The 20,397-nt window shown below is 40.0% G+C and overlaps 1 protein-coding gene across 11 annotated transcripts in view; it reads right to left on the bottom strand.

The window, feature by feature from the left end:
• The window catches only part of cacna1bb (calcium channel, voltage-dependent, N type, alpha 1B subunit, b), a 114,051-nt gene that overhangs the window by 68,718 nt on the left and 24,936 nt on the right, over positions 1 to 20,397 (bottom strand). For all 11 annotated transcript variants that reach the window (XM_058617622.1, XM_058617619.1, XM_058617615.1 and 8 more), the window contains exons 6-8: positions 7,522 to 7,613; positions 7,236 to 7,388; positions 4,377 to 4,564 (exon numbers count right to left, since the gene is read on the bottom strand). In XM_058617622.1, coding sequence (XP_058473605.1) covers positions 4,377 to 4,564; positions 7,236 to 7,388; positions 7,522 to 7,613 — 433 coding nt within the window. The remainder of the gene's footprint in view (positions 1 to 4,376; positions 4,565 to 7,235; positions 7,389 to 7,521; positions 7,614 to 20,397) is intronic.

Below are 20,397 nucleotides of genomic sequence, written 5' to 3' on the forward strand. Positions count from 1 at the left end.
CATCCCAGCGTGATATCAGCGTGTGTGCATGTGTGTGTGTGTGTGCGTGTGTGTGTGCGTGTGTGTGTGGTGTTAGCACGGTAAGCCCAGCGTGGGAGTTCACTGTCACACTGCAACTGCATGAGACGCGGCTCGAAAATGATGTGGCAGCTTTTTGCTGCTCGCACAAATGACTCATGGGAATAACAGAGGTGGAATATCACGCATAAAAAAAAATCAACAAAGATATTAAAGGTCCAACTATATAAGAATTAGCGACACTGAATAACATGCGTCGTATCAGCCAATTCATGTTGTGGAGTGAACAATAATGCTATTTGCTTTATTTGCAGAATCAATATTGATGTTAAGATTAGAAGAGATTATAAACCATATAATATATTTACATTTAAGAAGCTGAAAAATCAGAAAAACACTGAAACCGAATAATTGATTATCAAAATAGTTGGCAATTAATTAAGCAACGAATTGTTGCATCCCGAGTTAAAACTGTAGCATATCGGCTAATGAAGTGTTCAGGTTAAGCTTCAACTAGCATAGAAAACACATAAAGCACGTTTTGAACAACAAAATGTGCAAAAACAAGATGGCCACCTCTATGAACAAGGCCCTCGACTCACGTAAAGGTAAAGTGTTGTTTTAAAAGAATTATACACACGTATACAAACAATAAACGTGACGTCATCATAACTCAGCACATTTAAGCACTGGAGGCCACACCCCTTTAATCCAGATTTTTTTTCCTCTTTTAAACACAAATTTTGTACATTTTGTTAAATGTCATACCCGCTGTGACTGATTAAAGCTAGTTTAAAAAATTACATAATAACCAAAAGTGAAGTTAACAGTCTTTTGTGGCCAGTTGCAAAACACTTGGACCAATCACAGGACAGCTCAGAGAGACAGAGGGCGCCCCTACTGGAAGCACAGCCGCGATGATTTTTATGTCACGTTAAACCACTAATATTGAATTAAAATGTATTCAAAGCCAAAATAAACAGTTTTTTTATTATGGTGTTTAAACTGATTGCATCATGTAATTACATTATTAAAATATACGATAATCTGCATTATTCTGTGTCTAAAACTATAAAGATAATAGCATTTATGCAGTTTCTCTCATGTTTTTTCACCCAGGGCTGATTGTTATGGTAGAAAAACGCGAGGAAAAAAGCTCAGGATACAACAATCATCCGTTGTCTCTTTAACTCGTCGACTCATCCTTGTTTTTTGGGTAACATGTAAGTGTTTTTGTGTTTGCTGTAGCAGCAGATAATGTGAGAGAGAGTGTGGTGTAAAGTGTGTTGTGTCAGTTTTTCAGTCCCAGACTCAGACTCAGCTGGTAAGAAGACGCAACCTTCTCTCTTATAATTCTTCTTGTGACGACGCGGCCGCTCGACAAGCTGAGCTCAGTTGAGCGCGAGCGAATGAAGATGTGATGGAGACAGAGCCGCCCAACGATTTAAGAGATTAAACGAGTTACATGAGCAACAAGAGCTCTATACAACTTAAGATATTTACGACTCACTATTTTTCTTTCCATGAGAATTTAATCAGATACAAACATGAAACCGCTCAGGCAGAAACTTCCCGTGTGACTCTGATTGTGAAGATTTAAACACGAGGGGGTTTCAAATAAATGGGAATATAATATTGCGTGTAAACGTGTTTCAGTGTGAAGACACAACACGACACAGCTGATGTAATTAGGGGTCGCTGCCAATTTCACCGCCACCACTGGGAGAAAAAAGAAAAGAAGGGGAGGGACTGTGATACTGTGATGAGGCATGAAATGAAGATTTCCACATTATCATCGCTGTTACACACACACACACACACACACACACACATCCTGTTGAAATACCAAGTTTTCCACTTGCTTAAACTCTTCATACCTAGTATAGTAGTTCATATTTAAGATAGCTGCTCTGAGCAGACAACTGTTGGTTTTATTGTTTCCTTTAGCACTTCTGTCTGTTTTGAGGTCCATTTTAATAAGTTATAGATAATAATGTCCTAATGGTGTCTGTGGACATGTAGCGACAATCTTTACGTTTACATATGAAACACGGAGTAATACGGAGCTCTTAAGCTATCTTTTAAAGGTTTTTAAGTACATTCTGTCTTTCTTGTGTCTAAACATGGAGTAATATGTTTATAAATGAGCTAGCTCGCTCGATAAAAGCATAAAGCTGTAGATTTTACAGGTTTTTAAAGACATTTTGTCTTTTTTGTGTCTATTTTAATATGTTTCCTAGTTTCTGTGGACATGTAGTGATTATGTATAAATGTATAAAACACCAAGTAAAGTGTTAATCAAATGAACTAGCTAGCAAACCTAGCTAAAACATTGTATAGGTTTAATTCCTTCTGTCTATTTTGATATGCTGTACACACAACATACTGTCCAACTGGTGTCTGTGAACATATTACAACAACGATTTACGTATGAAATACGGGGTAATGTGTTTATCAAACCATCTAGCTAGCTAATGTAGCTAGCTAAAAGCACAGGTCACAAAAAAGACATTCTGTCTTTTTTAGTCTATTTTAGTATGCTTCCTGGTTTCTGTGGACATGTAGTGATGTAATTATATATAAAACACCAAGTAAAGTGTTTATCAAATGAACTAGCTAGAAAGAAAGCTAGCTATAACAACCCGATAGTCTGTGGTACTGTCTTTACGCTGAGTTTACATCATTATGTGTTTTTGTTTGTTTGTTTTTAAAAAGGGTCATAAGCTTGCCACTATTGGTTATTTTCGCTATTGATTAATCTATTGATTATTTACATGACTGATTGAGACAGAAAATGTTGTTAAATGTTAAAAATTGTGTCACAATTTTTTTTTTAAAACAACGTCCTTGAGTATTTGTTTTTTTTTGCCAACCAAAGAAATTCAGTTTAAAGTCATGGCGACAGAAATAAAGCATAACATGTTTGATTTAAAGACGGCAAAATCACAGAAAGACAGTAAATAGTTGGCATTTAATTAGGCAGTTGATTAATGATTTCATATTTGCAGCCGTATAAAGTGATCAATTCTTTGCTACACAGGCTGCACATGTATACCTTATTGATTATTGAGCACAAAATCCTTTTAGTTGTGTCTGTTGCCGGATCCATGGCTCAAAATCCTGATTAAAACATCACGTCATGGACCGAACTGATGAAGAGAAAATGTGCACTCATGTTGACCGCGATCATTAAGAATCATCCTCCCAAATTTAATCTAGTCAGTGGCTTAAAGAGCAGATGGATGAGTCTGCCACTAATGGAGGAAAAAAACGGTTTCCTTTTGTAATTTGACATTACTGACGATAATAATCCGCTAGAAAATTGGTTTTGACCGTCACAAGAAAACAGACGATATTAATATTTAAGAAGCTGGAAAAATGTGTTAATTTAAAAAAAAAGTGATGATTTTGTAAAGTATTGATTGTCGCAGGCCTAATTTCACCTTCTTCTCCCCAGTACCTGCTTTTAACATCTTTCTACTGTTGCTTTAAATCCACTATGACGGAAGAATAACATGACAAACTGCAGGAGACGAGGGTGAGTGGGGGATGGACGCATGAAATGAGGGGAATAAGGAGAAGAAGAAGAAGAGGAAGGATGTTAATGACTGGGAGGATGTGGAGCGGCACCATTAGAGAGCATTTCCCACCCCCTCAGGGTGGAGCGAGCACAGTCATGGATCTGCGAGGTTAACGCCGGGTTACCACAGAGTGGATCATCCACAGAATAGAACGCTCCCTTCCCCCCAAGACTGAGTCTACATTTGTGGAATCGGGATATTAATGCATACATGACATGCATGAATGAATGAATGAATGCACGCACGCTCTACTGCATTCACACAAATACACGTAAGGTCACAGTCGCTCTGACATCCAAAATTATAAAAAAACAAACATGCGGAAAAAAGGAACTTGGCTTGACACCAGAGGATTGCGGGAATGGTCAAGGGTTGGGGTGCTTCTGAGCAAGGTACCCAATCCTCATTGCTCCCAATTGATTGGGTTAATTGGATACTCAGTGAGTGTTGTTCCCTAGAATGGATAAATGGGAGGGTTGTATCAGAAAAGGGCGGCGGTGACCTCTACAGAGGGAGGAGCCCGAAGGAAGAAGAAGAAAAAACTGTCATCAATGTCGATTTTCGTAAACAAAACAGATGCTGAGAAACGGCAAAGACCCTTCTCCATTGACGAAACTATGATGGAATCTACCAACACTTTTGACTACTAGATGAAAATGTTAGGGCGGCGGGACAAACTGGGGAGAGAACCAATCAGAGGAGAGGAACAATAAGAAGAGAACCAATCAGAGGAGGTATTGTTCTGTAATGATACAGACGACGGTGACATGGACTCACGCTGTAGAGGATCTCCACCCAGCCCTCCATGGTGATGCACTGGAACACGGTGAGCACCGCAAACAGGATGTTGTCAAAGTTGGTGATGCCAAAGTTGGGTCCGGGCCAGTACTCTCTGCACTGGGTCCCGTTAGGACACGTCCTGGCCGGAGGCTCCAGACCACAGGGCCAGTCTGCTGCGATCTCATCTGCACAGAAGACAAAGGTTTTCCAGTGAATGACTCTTTCTGAAAAGGTATAGTTCAGATTTCTTTGTGTGGACATAAGTCTACAATATCGTAAGTATGTTCACAGCTTTATCTCACTGTGAGACACAAAGGAAACTGAAGATTGTGTCACTTTGTGTAAACCTGTCACTTTCCTGAACCAAACACCATAGAGGAAATCAGTGATTTTACATCACAGAGACACAGGAGTTGTTGATCCACTGATGCCTCATCAGTAAAGTAAATGTGTTATTTTGTGACATTAGTGATTGAAATCCTTTGTTCAGATTCATTTCAGTGACACAAACTGACCACACGAGGCAGCAGTGGACCAGCAGCTCCTGTGTCCCCATGAGCTTAAAATGATGATTTTCTCAATGGGGTTTGGTTCACAAGAGAAAAAATCTATATGTTAGTAAAGAAGGAGACGGCGGCTAATCTGTCAAGTTAGTGAAAGACAATAGAGACACATGGAGACATGGAGACGAGCTGATGCAGCAGCTGTCACCACAGTGAAGCAGAGGAAGCGTCTTAACTGGACCCACTGACTCCAGGAAGATTGTTGGCTGTGCACAAATCATTGTTAGGACTTGGCAGCGTCTCTGATCGTCTCCATGTCCCTGATGAGACGCCTGCTGCAGGAGACATCTGTTACATATACTCAGCACATTTATTCATTTATTCATCATTGCCGTCGCCGACCGCTGACATATGTGCTGAAACCTCCTTCAGACCAATTTCTTGCTAAATCAGCAGACGTCCAGATATCAAGGAAAATAAACGATTGTTGAGTTTTATCAACAGGTGGAAAAAAATCATCATCATCATCATCATCATCATCATCTCAATCCTGATCTACTGAAGACTGACGGAAAGACGGAACAATGCTTTTTATATCATTCAGAATATTTCAAAAAATAAAATCCATTCCCAAACTCAAGTTCCCATGAAAAGTTTCCCATTTGGAATATTAAAAAAAATAAAATCCCAAACCTAAATCCCCATGGAAAAATTATGATTAGGAATATTTCAAATATTTCCAAAAAAAACTCCTGAACTTTGGTTTTAATGGAAAGTTTCCAAATAGGAATATTTCTGAAATTCCTAAACTTAAGTTCCCATTAAAAAAAATTCCCATTTGGAATATTTCAAAAATCCCAAACATAGGTTACAATGGACACACGTAAACACACACACACACAGAGAGACTGTAGGACACGTGTTAATCTGGTTAATCTGGTGTGTGTGACTCACTGCTTCACTCAGTGTAAACACTTGTTACTGCTCAGTTTAATCAAACCCTGCTGCGTCTGTGAGACCAAAATAACTCAGGAACACACACACACACACACTGTATATTAGCGCGCTGTCACAACATCTGACACACACACACACACACACAGCTGGTCCTGCTAATAAACCCACAGGTCACATGTTCACACTGTTTTACAGTACAAGTGTGAAATAAAAGCTTCTTTTAATTGCCTCCACATCATTAAACAATCTAACAGTTTTATATTATGATACTAAAACAGTAACTTTAATATTTAGTCATCTGACAAACCACTGCCATATTACTGTTAGGACAAGATTCACCTCTTTAAGCACTTCTTAAATTGTAAAGCTACATTTTAAGTCGTTCAATAGATTTCATGACATGACATGAAACAAGTGATAGGGTTAGGGTAAGGGTTAGTGAAACAATTGAAGATTTACAGTATGTCAGTGACACAAAGTGACCACACGAGGCAGCAGTAGACCAGCAGCTCCTGTGTGAGCTAAAACCACTGATTTACTCTGTGGAGTTTGGTGCAGGAGAGTGAGTGCTTAATAAACTTCAGTTTTGAAATGTCCTCGCTATTACAAAATGTCCTCACATTCAAAAATGTCCTCATTGTTACAAATGTCCCCACTTTCAAAAATGTCCTCATTGTTACAAATGTCCCCACTTTCAATATGTCCTTACTTTCAAAAAATGTACTCATTTTCAAAAATGTCCTTTCTGTTATAGAACGTCTTCATTTCCAAAAATGTCCTCACCATTATATAAATTATATTCCAGGACATAAAGGTAATGATCCACACTAAACTAAGTGTACGTCTTTTCATCCACACTAAATAAAGTGTACGTCTTTTCATCCACACTAAACTAAGTGGATGTCTTTTCATCCACACTAAACTAATTCGACGTCTTTTCATCCACACTAAATAAAGTGTATGTCTTTTTATCCACACTAAAATAAGTGGACATCTTTTCGTCCAAATTCATAAAGTGGACGTCTTTTCGTCCACACTCATAAAGGACGACCTGTCGGGGGCTTTTATTGCAGCGATTTCCGCTCCTGTGACGTTGGAGGACAAATGAAGTGTTGGACTTTCAGAATCATTAACAGCGTGTGAGTTAGCATTCGATCAGGAGACGGCGAGTGGAGACGCCATCAATCAAAACCTGTCCCACGTGGACGCTCCATTCATCACGAAGTGGACGTGAAAAACGAGCGTCAGAAAATTCTGCTCTGCGTGGCTTTTATTATGGTGATGAAGTCAAAGTGGCTGCCAATCTCAGACTACCCATAATCCCCCACTATACTGCACACACACACAACCATGAATCATTTTTGGACACACAGTCTCGGGTCCACTTGTCCCTCACCTGTGTCTATCTTGAAACACGTGGTGTGGAACTTTCCCATGTAGAACTCCACGCCGATGATGGCGAACATGACGATGGCGAAGAAGAGCAGCAGACCGATCTGAAGCAGAGGGACCATGGCCTTCATGATGGACTTCAGGACAACCTGAAGACCTGAGGGACACAAGGACACAACGTGTTAGTGCTCACTTCCTGTCATGTTGTGTTGGTCATTTCATTTAAAGATGTCCGCATTTTGACAAATGTCCCCACTTTCAAAATGTCCTCATATTCCAAAGTCACTTACTTGGGATCCCTGACACCAGTTTTAAGGGTCTCAGGACTCGAACCGCCCTCAGTGTCCTCAGGTCAAAGTCTGAACCCACTGTCGCCAAAATTCTGTTAACACACAAACACGGTATTTTTGACAATAAGTTGTGGGGCCACATGACATCGATTTGTGTACCACATGTTGCCCGGAGCCACATGTTTGAGACCTCTTCTTTAAATTTACCACTGGTGTGACACCTACCAAAGTCATTTTCCTGATCACATACTGGTACTTTCAACATTCAGGAAACTTGGAGCTACTGCTGCTGTTCCTTTGCCAGGCAGCTCCAAGTTTCACCTTATTAGTAAGGTACTTTATGCAAGACAGAACTTTTCCATACAGTGTATATTAGATGTAAAAAAATAAAAATAAACTGAACTTTTTTTGTCTCACCAAAATAAAAGAAAAACACTCAAAAAAAACAAAAATGCACAAAAAAACCTGTCACGTATTGAACTATTTCCACTTAAATAAAGGGTGTACATGTATGTATGCATTTAAGCTCTTACGTCACACACAGACTAAAGAGCGACCTCCATTACACGTTAACGCTCTATGAGTTGATTTATCGTCTTGTTGCTAATGAGTTGAAGGCTGATTACTGTGTGGTTAAATCGCTCTCTCTCAGTAATGGCTCCACTGCTGCTGTGGACGTGGTGATTGATGTGTGATGCCGTTGCCACACAGCTTCATTTTCACCATCGATTCACCGCCAGAGTCTGACTCTGACATCGTTTTCACTTCCGACTGTGGGAGAGGAACAGAATCTGAGACTGTGTGCTCGTAATAAAAGAAAGAAAAGAAAAAAGAGTTTCAAAACAAGAACAAACTTCTTAAAAAAGACGTATCACATGGACGTATGCACACCGGTGTAAACAGGAAGTAGTTTGTTCAAAGTTGCGGAAAATGCTGTGTACAGTTGTGTACTTTTACTCCGAAACTCCATTTCTACATTTCTTAAATAAATTGTGTACTTTCATACATTTTTTGTAAAAAAAAATTTTTTATAAGATACATTTTGTTTACAATTGTTTCTTTGTTACAATTTATGCACTTATATTAATTTTATTCCTGCTGTGTTTTGGTCAAACCTTGACATTGTCCTTGTTTTCCCAACAGTGGCCACTGTGTGGTCAACAATAATGCTTAGTTATGTCAGAGTATCAGAGAAAATGTAGACCCCACCCTGAAATTGTCATGTAAATTAACAATGTTTGTCACGAAAAGGACGTACTTCCTGTGACCAGTAGGTGGCGCAAAATATGCAAGGTGGAAGCCTGCTGCGTGCTATTCCTGCAAATATACTTTTGGCCACTCCCATATTTGCTGTGGTAACATGCATAAAGATCAAAGGAAGGTTGTGTGGCTAGTGAAAAACACAAAATGTGGAAAAAAGTAAAAGTTTTTATAACGATAATTACTGCAAATTTAATTAGATTGAGCTCAAACTCAGTCAGTCCTCATGTGGACACTGAGGCCTTAAAAAGTGCGGGAAAAAAGAGCGGCATTCACACCAGTCGGTACTTGAGCCCTGATAAACATCAAGTCATACAACTACAACTCCTGCCATTGCACTCCTTTATGCCATTCTTTTATTAATGCACTATTTTGTCGCTGTTGTACATTTTATGTTAAATATTTTATTTTATTGTATTGCTGCTGTGTAAAAACAATTTCCCCTCGCGGATGAATAAAGTATTTCTATTCTATTCTATTCTAGAGAAAAAAGAAAACCCAACAACAAATAAACCCTGAACTATGCCTTTAAGATACACTAATGTACATACCAGAGGTCTCAAACATGCGGTTCAAGGGCCAGATGTGGCCCTTCCATTGATTTAACCGGCCTTCCACTTACTTAAACGGCTGTTTTTGACATTAATATATTAATTTTGTATCATAAATATGTTTTATAATGTGAATTATACAGTATATCATTCTGTGTGAAAACAAATTGTAATTATAAATACTTTTGTTTTTCTTGTCAAAGCGTCTTTCAGTGACCAAAAAAAACGCTACAAATATCTATTATGATATCATTCTAAAGCTCATATCTTTTTTTTTTATCTCATATTTATTTTCCTCCCACGTGAAGCTCATGTGGCCCCCCGGTCGTTTGACTTTGAGGCCCCTGGTATACACACACAGACAAAAAAGACACAAACATTGGATTTTAGAGTGGACAAAAAAAATGAGACAAAGAGCATTTATTGATCTCATGTCACAGATAATCATTTCTTTTATCAGACTGAAAGAAAACCCAAGTATTTACTGTCTGGCTTTATATTATATTAATCTTACTTTTTTTTATTAATATTTGTGTTTGTGTCTATACTTTGTTTGTCTCTGTTTGTCTTTATTAGATTTGGAGCAAACGCAGCAGCAGCAGACACGACACAGACCGTCAGGAAACATTGTTTTACATGAAGATTCATCAAAATCTGTGGACGTACACAGTGTCTGTCCACTCGTGTCCACTCGTGTCCGAGCAGCTCTTCCTCTTCCTCTTCCTCCGGGCTCGACTCAAACATAAATCACAGCTCATCGACGTATAGGACGTCTCCTCGGGGGGAAGTGTCCTCTTACAACAACTCATGCAGAGAGAAATCATTGTCTCCTATGTTACTCAGTGTCTGGATGATATATTATGTATCTGCTCTACTTCTGTTGTTAGTGTCACCACGATTATATAGTATTGCCCCTCCCCTACTAAGCTCTCAGCCCACTTCTTGGCATCTTTTAAAAATCAGGAATCTGGAGTACCTACCTTTTACATACTTAAACCTACATAAAAAAAGACTGTTTGTTATCTAATTTGGGGACACACGGTGATCAGGTGGCTACCATTGTTGCCTCACGGTGACCAGTTCAACTGGGTTCTGCAGTTTGACAGCTGCAGATTATTATCAATCTGGATTACTTGATGTTACAAAAGGAGTACCACAAGGTTCAACCCTAGGCCCGCTCTCATTTATGACCTGGGCTTGTTGGTGAGTAAAATCTTGAATTCTTGCCAAATAAGAATAACACATGATATACCTTGCTTCCCACTTTAGGAAACTATTGTATTATGTGTTTTATACAGTATGTGAAATAGTTTTGTCTCTGTAACTATTTGTACTATTAATGCTGCTGTCTTGACCAGGAACTCCCTGAAAGAAGAGATCTTGTATCTCAATGGGACCTTCCTGCCTAAATAAAGGATAACATAATCGGTAAAGACTGAGAAAGTGTGTATAGTGTGTCCCCAGCTTTAGACAAAAACGTTTGTTAGAGACTGAATTGTTGAGACTGGACCGGTGCAGTTGGGAAAAATAAACCAACAGACAAAACCTGTTGTGTCATTGCTGGCTCTGTCATTTATTGTGACTTTTTTAATTTCATTTCATTTCATTTATTTTGGCGGCCCTTCAGAGCACTGTGATGTAATTTATAGCACAGACATTTGTGGAAGAAGGTTTAATGTATCAAAACTTTGGATTCTGCCCAAACCCCAAGCATTTCATTACCAAGATGTGTCTCTCAGAAACGCAGAAACAACAGAAGTCTAGTCTCCCTCCGCTCAGCCATGGACGGACTTGCTGACTGTCATTTTCACAACGCTCCAGCTGCCTGTGTGATGAGCATCTGCTTCCTGTTTAAATCTGTGTGTGTGTGTGTGTGTGTGTGTGTGTGTGTGTGTGTGTCTGTGTGTCTGTGTGTGCTGTTACTGGAACACTTGTACAGTACGTGTGTTTTAAGTTGTCAAAAACTTCACAACTCCTCACACGACAAAGTAACGTAGCTAAGTCCTGTCTATACTAGACTTTTGGTTCTTTAATTTGGGGACACACGGTGGTTTAGTGGCTACCATTGTTGCCTCACAGTCACCTGTTCAATAGGTTTCTGAAACAAAAACATGGTTTCCACAGTTTGAAAGCAATCTGGATTCCTTGTGGTTACAAAAGAAGTACCACAAGGTTCAACTCTGGGCCCGCTCTCATTTATAAAAATGACCTGGGCTCGTTGGTGAGAAAGAGCTGGAATTCTTGCCAAATAAGAAAGTGAGTCATAAGTAAGTGCACCTACAAACAGACAATGCAAAATGTCTAGTATTTAACTGGCAAAGGCACTCAAAGAGCGCAAAACCTTCACCAAGATCCAACCAAACTATAAAGTAACGTGACAGATGCGTTAACATGTAATAACATGTAATAAAGTATAATAAACCAGTTTCACTTACCAATCGATACTTATACATATCTTGTGTGCACGAGATTAAAACAACATCACCTGTCTGGGATTTAGGGCCTCTGTGAAGTCGTCAATCAATGACTTAAAACACAAAAACCACACAACATCAAGTGGAACAATACATCTAATCTTCTATTCTCATTCTTCACAATAGAGTAATTTGATAAGCTCATGGTTTCATAATGAATTCAGTGGAAGAACTCAAGCTTGGATTGAGTCATGTTGCAAAAGGAGTACCATAAGGTTCAACCCTGGGCCTGCTCTCGTTTTCTTTGTACAAATAAAGCGAGCTTGATGTTGGACAATGAGAGCTACAATTTGTGCAAAGCCAGAGGCCAAACATGAAAGCGAGTCGACGTGCAAGTTGACGCTCAACATCTCTGAAATCCTAAATACAGTTAATTATGTTCAGGAACATGAAGATCATGAGACCTGAGCCGATGACGTGATCAGGAAAACCAGAGCCTGAGGGACAGAAGCTCATTTGTTGTTCAGTCCATTGACTTTGACTTGTTTGTGTGTCTAAATTAGGTTTCAGTCCGTGTGTGTGTGTGTGTGTGTGCTCATGCATGCATAGTCAAATTAGACGGCCAACACAACAGCAGCAGCCGTGCTTGATGGCGAGTGGCTTTGGCAGCTACGATGACTTCACGAGGACCCCCTTCTGTCCTCATGTGCATTGTGGGAAATTCTTGCTCTCCTGACTCTGTCACAGCTGTACAGTCACATTGTATAACGTCATGGCAACGCAGCCTACCACCACACACACACACACACACATTTTCTATTGTGGTGCGGTGAGATTGTGGAAATGATCAGGTCTGTTTTCGCATTTTTAGCTCATGTGTGCGCCTGTTGTATGTTTGTATTATGTTTTTGTAAAAACCTTGAAGTCTACAGTATCCTAACAATTCACAACAATTCACTGTTGGATGTTTTCAAACAGAAAAACCTAAGTTTGTGTCACTTAAAACATTCACGCTCCTTCACCAAATCCCATAGAGAAAATCAGCGATTTAACATCACGGCACACAGGCATTGTCGATCCACTGCTGCCTCTATCAGTGAGTTCAAATGTGTTATTTTGTGATTTTCAGCGTTTGTAATCCGTCATTCGGATTAACCTCGGTGGCACAAATTAAACAAACGAGGCAGCAGCAGAGCGGCAGGTCCTGTGTCCCCGCGAGCTAAAGAACTGATTTTCTCTATGGAGTTTGGTGCAGGAGAGTAGATGGGGTTTTTTTGTTGTAAAAGGCAGTAAAAACATTGTTGGCTCTGCTACATTTATAAGTACCTATTGCATATTGCAATCGTTTTTTAAATTGAAAATTGCGTTTTAAATGCACCATTTTCTGTTTTTTTTATCTCACCATTGGCATCCGTGTGCTGTCACACTGTCTGAGGTAGAAAATGACACATATATCGTAAAATATCAGCGTCTACTGTGTTTTTATGTGTGGAAATCGAAGAAAAATGGATACAATCTTCTATATGAACTTCAGTTTATCATTCAGTGAGGAGGCAGGTACACACACACACGTTAGAGCAGTGACAGTTCAGCCTGCAGATACTGGATTAAAATATTCAGCAGTTGGTTGTGTGTGTGTGTGTGTGTGTGTGTGTGTGATGCAGGTGAGACAGGTGGTAAGACAGAGTGTGACCAGCTGGTCATGTTCACACAGACAGGCACGTATTCACTGAGGCTGTCAGCACCATGTTCTCCTGTCTGTCCCCCGGGAGCCCCGACTCCTTCTTCTTCTTATATATGTACACACACACACACACACACACACACTCTCTCTCTACATGTGTGAAAGACTCAATCACAGCCCCCGGCCCTCAGCTGGGGAGGGTCGCGGTAATTAAACGACATCACTCAGCCGCGCTTCTCCATTTTGCCGCTCGTTTCTCCCTCAGCCGCCGTCATTTTTCACACATATTTCATTTTCTCCTTCAGTCGCGACAGAACCCGCGGTTGAAGCCGCATCGATCGCGTCTTAAATGCGTCCTGAAGTGGCTTCAGAAGCAGCAGAAACATCTGTGCAGGTGTAGCAGCGGCGCAGGCGCGAGGCCGTGTTAAAAACACGCAAGCTCCAGCCTCCTGTCACATTTCCTACATGATTTCAAAGAACAAAAAAGTGCATGTTCCTATTTTTAGATTTTTGGTGGACAGCATGAATCACCGCTGTGGTCTCTGTGTCTATCGCTGCCATTGTTTCTTCAGGGTTAAAAAACACTGCAGGTTCAGGTTCAGGACTGAATTAGAAACCCAAACAAATCATGTTCCCACATGACTTAACGACACGTTTTTTAATTTATCAACGGGTACAGATGTGTACGTGAATGTGATTTAACCACTTGTGGTGTTTTTGGTGGAAATAATGGAGATGACATCGGGAAAGATTGTGGATTCTGAGCATCAACCAGTGCTGTAGCCAAGTCCTCAGTGAGTCCTGAGTCCTGAGTCCACATGAGTCCCAGAGTCCAATGTAACAGTATTAATATAGCTGTTAAAATCCTACGACAAAATATGTAAATCCAAACAAAAATTCAGTTCAGAAGTATGTAAATCCAGTCAGTGCTTGAGTCCACATCCATGTCTGACTCAACTGAGTCCAAGTCAAAGTCATCAGTGCTCGAGTTCTGGTCTAAGTCTTAGGTCCAAATCCAAGTGCTCAAAAGTCTGAGGCCAAGTCTGAGTCATAAGTGATTAAATCCTAGTCAAGGTCCAAGACTAAGATATTGGTGCTCGAGTTCTGGTCTAAGTCCTGATCCAAGTCTTAGTCTAAGCCCAAGTCATCTATACTCAAGTCCAAGTCTGAGTCATAAGTGCTTGAGTTCTGGTTGAAGTATTAGTTATACCCTGGAGGACAGGTCACCAGTCCATCACAGAGACGCACAACCATTCACTCTCACATTCACACCTGTGGCTAATTTAGCATGTCCAATCAACCTGGTTCTGGACTGTGAGAGGAAATCAGAGAACCAGGAGAACCAGGAGAACCCAGAGAACCCAGAGAACCCGGAGAACCCAGAGAACCCGGAGAACCAAGAGAACCCAGAGAACCCAGAGAACCCGGAGAACCCAGAGAACCCAGAGAACCAGGAGAACCCAGAGAACCAGGAGAACCCAGAGAACCAGGAGAACCCGGACAAAACCCAACATGAAAACTCCATACACTGCTACGCCACTACTCCACCTTGTGACCAGGTAAACCAAACATAAAAAACACTGGACATAATTCTCTGGTATTCTCAGGAATAAACTCCTGATTGGAAGCCTGGAGATTTACGACGTGAGCGGCGCCCGTGTCAGTTTCTGTCACAGGAAGTTCACAGATGTCGTCTGCAGTGACAGTGACACAGTCGATAGCATCACCCTGTGTATTTCCTGTGCCAGCGTCTGGCGCCCACATGGACATATTGTGGTGATGATAAAGGGATATTAAAAGTCATTGCTTCTTCTTCTGCCAGTGTGTCCACACACACACACACACAGCACTACAGAGTGAGTGAGTTATTGATTGTTGTGGACATAAAAAGCACAGGGAGGATGATTCATGTTTTCAAAATCCTCTTTTCATTCTGTCTTCAGGTCACAGTGCTTTTTTATTTACTGTGACCACACTATTCCTGTCATTTGTCCATTAACATCAGACACAAAACATCCACCTTCACTTCCCCCGCTGTGACTGCACCTCATGAGGTTTATGCTACAACAACGCTTCCTCAAAAAAGACGCAATTAAGCTCAATATAAACAAATGTGAGCGATGCCAGGCAGTGAACGCCTCCATTTTAACAGGAAACTTAAGTTTGTGCTGCTTTGTAAACCGCTCACTCACCCACACCAAACTCCATAGAGAAAATCAGCGATTTAACATCACAGCACACAGGAGTTGTTGATCCACTGCTTCCTCTGTTGGGAAATTAAAATGTCTAATTTTGTGACTTGAAAATCCTTCATTTAGTTTCACCTATATCAGAAAGTATGTTTGCTGTATTTATACATGAAAGACTTAAAGACAACATCCTGGCTAACCAGGTTACTTGATAAATAATGTCATGTAAGCACTGTAGCTGTGTTTGCTAACTAGTGATAGTGATATTTTATACACAACAACACAGTAGCAACATGTGCACAGACTCCAGTAGCACTGGGTCATTAGGTGTTTAGTGAACTAGCAAGCTATAACCCTAACCTGTAACCACTGTAACTGTGTTTGCTAACTAGCGAGCTAATCTATAGCACAGAAAGTACAAGGCTACAGTTCATACATTGAAACCACAGTAACATGTGCACAGACACCGGTCAAACAGGTTATAACATTGTTAATGTTAGTATTTTAGCTGTGTTTGCTAACTATAGCAAGCTAATCTATAGCGCTTACATGATAAACATATCAGTATGTTTGCTGTGTTTTAGGAATTAAAGACACAGTTTTCATACGCTAAGCAGGTTATTAACCAGTTAATATACGCATTGTAGCTACGTTTGCTAACTAGCAAGCTAATCTATAGCCCACAAAAACTGCTAACACAAAACAAAACACACAACAACAGGTAAAAACCACATTTATGTTGAACTGTGAGCTTGAGTCACAGTGAGTTTGAGGAGTTAACTTGGCGTCATACATCCAGGGGGCGCTCTATTTGACTTTGAATGTATTTAAATCATCATGTAGTAAATGTTACGTAATAAACCAACGATCCCTGTGGCACAAGGAAGGTTCTGGATCGAGGTTGTGATAAATGAGGTAGAAAATGAGCGGCTTGTGTTCAGGAGAGTTCCACAGAGGTTCTCACACACACACACACACACACACACACACACGTGTGTTTGACTGCTGTCCCTTCATGATTAATCACTTTCAATATTGTTCCATTTCTCCACAAACCAGCAGCAGCAGCGGTTCCTTAGCGATACATCATCCGTCTTGATAAAGCCGCGAGCGTTTCAGCGTCACAAACACAAGCGCTACGACATGTGCACATGAGCGTAAGCGCGGAAGAACATTAGCCGCACGAGCACAAAGACGAGAATACAGCGACTGCGGCGGCGTCGGAGGAGACTTCAGCTCGTCTCCTTCTGTCAAAGCGACCGCGGCTCCCATGATCTTCACGTCTCACTATTATGTCGGTGAACTGGAGCTGAAGAGGAAGCGGGAAAGTCCTGTCACAGACGCGCGGCTACGCTAACGCGCCGTGTGAATGGGCCGGAGGGGGGAAGTGACAGTGAGAGGAGGCTAAAGTCAGGGAGAGATGACCGTGACACTGCTTTTACAAACATTAAGGTGAAAGTTTAGAGGGAACTGGGCTTGTAGAGCTGAGGGTTGCCGGTTCAAATCCCTGCCAGGTCTGTACCTGCTTATAGCTACTGCCATCTTACATAAGCAAACTAAATTAAATAACAAAATTCAGCCTGATCTGTTAAAATGTCGCTGATTTATACACTTGTGAATGTGTCAAATGCAAAATCCTATGTTCAATTTAAATTGCTGCTTAATCTGTAATCTGGATCACATCCGGATGAAATTTAGTCAGATGGTAGAGAGTCTGATCCTGCATACATGCACTCACCAAATTGTGTCCAAATTCGGTGAGTTTTGACAGGGATATGGTTTTCTATTTTTACAGTTTTGCCCATTAAAAAGAGATGGAGATTTCTTGAAAATTAGACATGTTTCGTGACGTCATCAGTGGACAGATTCTTACTAAAATTGAATGGGAACATACGCCTACACAAATTTCACATTGATCAGTTAAAAATTGCAGACAGGAAGTTGCTCACGCTCCCATACCAAAGTCCATAGAGAAAATCAGCATTTTTAGCACGCGGGGACACAGGAGCTGCTGCTCTACTGCTGCCTCGTGTGGTCACTTTGTGTCACTGGGCTAAATCTGAACAAAGGATTTCAAACACAGAACTCACAATATGACACATTTGGACTCACTAATGGAGGCAGAAGTGGATCAACAACTCCTGTGTCCCTGTGGTGTTAAATCCGCTGATTTTCTCTATGGACTTTGGTGTGGGAGTGTAAGCACAGTTTCCATGCAGCATTATCTTAATATATTGTAAAATTGTCTTCTTGCTATAACTAAGGATGTCCCGATACAACTTTTTCACTTCTGATACCATACCGATATTGCAGCCTTGAGTATTGGCCGATACCGATATTGATCCGATACGATATTAGCAAGAATTATACATACTTTACTTATTTTGTAGTGTGGAATGTTAGAATAGGCTTGATCATGTGATATTACTGAAACAGAGAACAATAGTCAGCAACAGTAGGTCTGAGAAAAACTGACCCATTTATTATAAACCAATGGTTACATCAATTTTAACCTTCAACATAAGAATATTGGATTTTTTTCATGTTCATTTCATACAGTCTATGGTTCATTTCATCAGGAGGAAAGTACCAAGTGCTAATGGGGGTGTTTTCAGAGCACCCGTGTTTCACAGGTAACAGCGTGTCTTCAGAGAACACCCCCCTTGTTTTCATTATTTTGGATTAGCCCAACCCACACAGGGTGAGTGAGTCGTCCCACAGGTAAACCCGGAGCCCGAGGACCGGCCCCGTCGGGACATCCCTAGTTATAAAACAATACAACTCACACAGACACGACTGCTGTCATTAATCATAATGATCAAAGCAAACGTGGCCGTACACCAGTGAAATACAGTCAAATGTGAGTGTGTCACAATGTCAGCCGCGAGGACCGCGCTGCCATTTATGAAAGACTGGACGTGCTCGAATGTCGTCGGGGCAAGTGAGGAGCAACAAGGCGAGAGACTCACTGGCAACAGCTCATCACCATAGAAACAGGAAAGCGACATGACAATGGCTCTACTGGGCACAGCAGGAGAGAGAGAGAGAGAGAGAGAGAGAGAGAGAGAGAAGAGGACGACGACGACAGTTAGAGACAGAGATTATGAGGCTCTTCATGGACGCATCACATATTTCTGTTTGTTCTGTTCCTGTGATTCAAACCTTTCACTGATGACCTTTAACCTCATCATGAGTCAAACAACATGTAGAGGATAATAATCCCTCAAACAGGAATTCACATGAACTGTATGTGAATAAAAGTTAACGATCACAGCTTTAAAGCACCAGTAAGTGACTTCAAACGTGGAGGTGAATCACTGTGACACATAAACACACACACACACACACACAGAGACGTGTGTGTGTTAAAAAGCAATAATCTGAAACGACCTGAGGGACGACCGTAACCACGGCGACACTTACACAGATGATTGTAGAGATAACGACAACGAGCGAGTGACGGCACTGATGAACGATAACAACACACACACACACACACACACACACACACACACACTGTTGACCTGTTTACAATTAAATACACTGAACTGATCCTAGGACAAAACCAGCTGCATCACATGTTCTATGTACTCTGTGCACATACATACAGTATATATGTACAGTATACATATATATATATATATATATATATATACATAAAAATATGTGTGTATATAATTTCTTCCCATATTTTGCAATCGTAACGTCGCAGATATATATAATATTAACCTTAAATGTTGTTTAACTTTAGGGCAATTTATTGATTTATTCATTTATCCTTTTCTGATTATTCTGATCATTTACTAGTATTATTATTTATAGGATTTAATGAGCTTTCGTTTTCATTGAGCTTTAGATTCACGGGTTAAACTTCACGTATATAAAAACCACTAATACAAATTACGTTTGATTAATTGATTGATTTATTGATTGATTGATCATTGAGTCCAAATCTATGTATAGATTTCCCAATGGAGACATTTAAGTACAGTGTATCTTTCATTCTGTCTCCGTACGTCACAACAAACGTCGGGATGTCGGTCGAGTTTACGTCGTTCAGTCGCATCACAGATAAAAATTTATAAATAAAACATTTTTCAAACTCTTCTACCAGTAAATGACATTTATTATAATTATAGTGATATAGTTTTTTAACTTCTAAAAAAACAAAAAATAAAGAGAAAAGGGAAAATAAATAAAGACATCCACACCAGTTGTCATGGTGATAAAGTATGTCCCAGTAATCTGTCTCTCTCACACACACACACACACACACACACACACACACACACTGAAGACCTTTTCACTACACTGTAAAAAACAAATATACGTGAATAAAACTAAGTCTTTATCTTAAACTTACAGAGATTTATTTCTTTTTCATAAAATGACACATACCATTCAAACTGTCAACATTAACATTTAAACTTAAAGGGACAATGTGTAGATTGTGCGATATATTAAATAAGGATGATGATTGTAATTTTACATGTAATTTTAATTTTACATTATTAACATATTTTGTGATTTTAAAATGACAAATTAAAAGGTTGGAAATGTAAGAATGTAACGTTTTCTATACTGTTTTTAAAAATTATTGTAAAAAATCAAGTTATTTATTGTACAATTTTGATTTTTTTTTTTACAGTGTACATTATTAATTCAAATTATTGGGTAACACTAATGTCACAGGGAAATTCTCCTTCATTTTCAACAACATTCTGGTTTAGTTTTGGGTGAGCAGACGTTTGTAAACCGTTCACTCTGCCGCACCAAAC

Source organism: Solea solea, chromosome 19, assembly GCF_958295425.1.
Source record: "Solea solea chromosome 19, fSolSol10.1, whole genome shotgun sequence".
NCBI lineage: Eukaryota > Metazoa > Chordata > Actinopteri > Pleuronectiformes > Soleidae > Solea > Solea solea.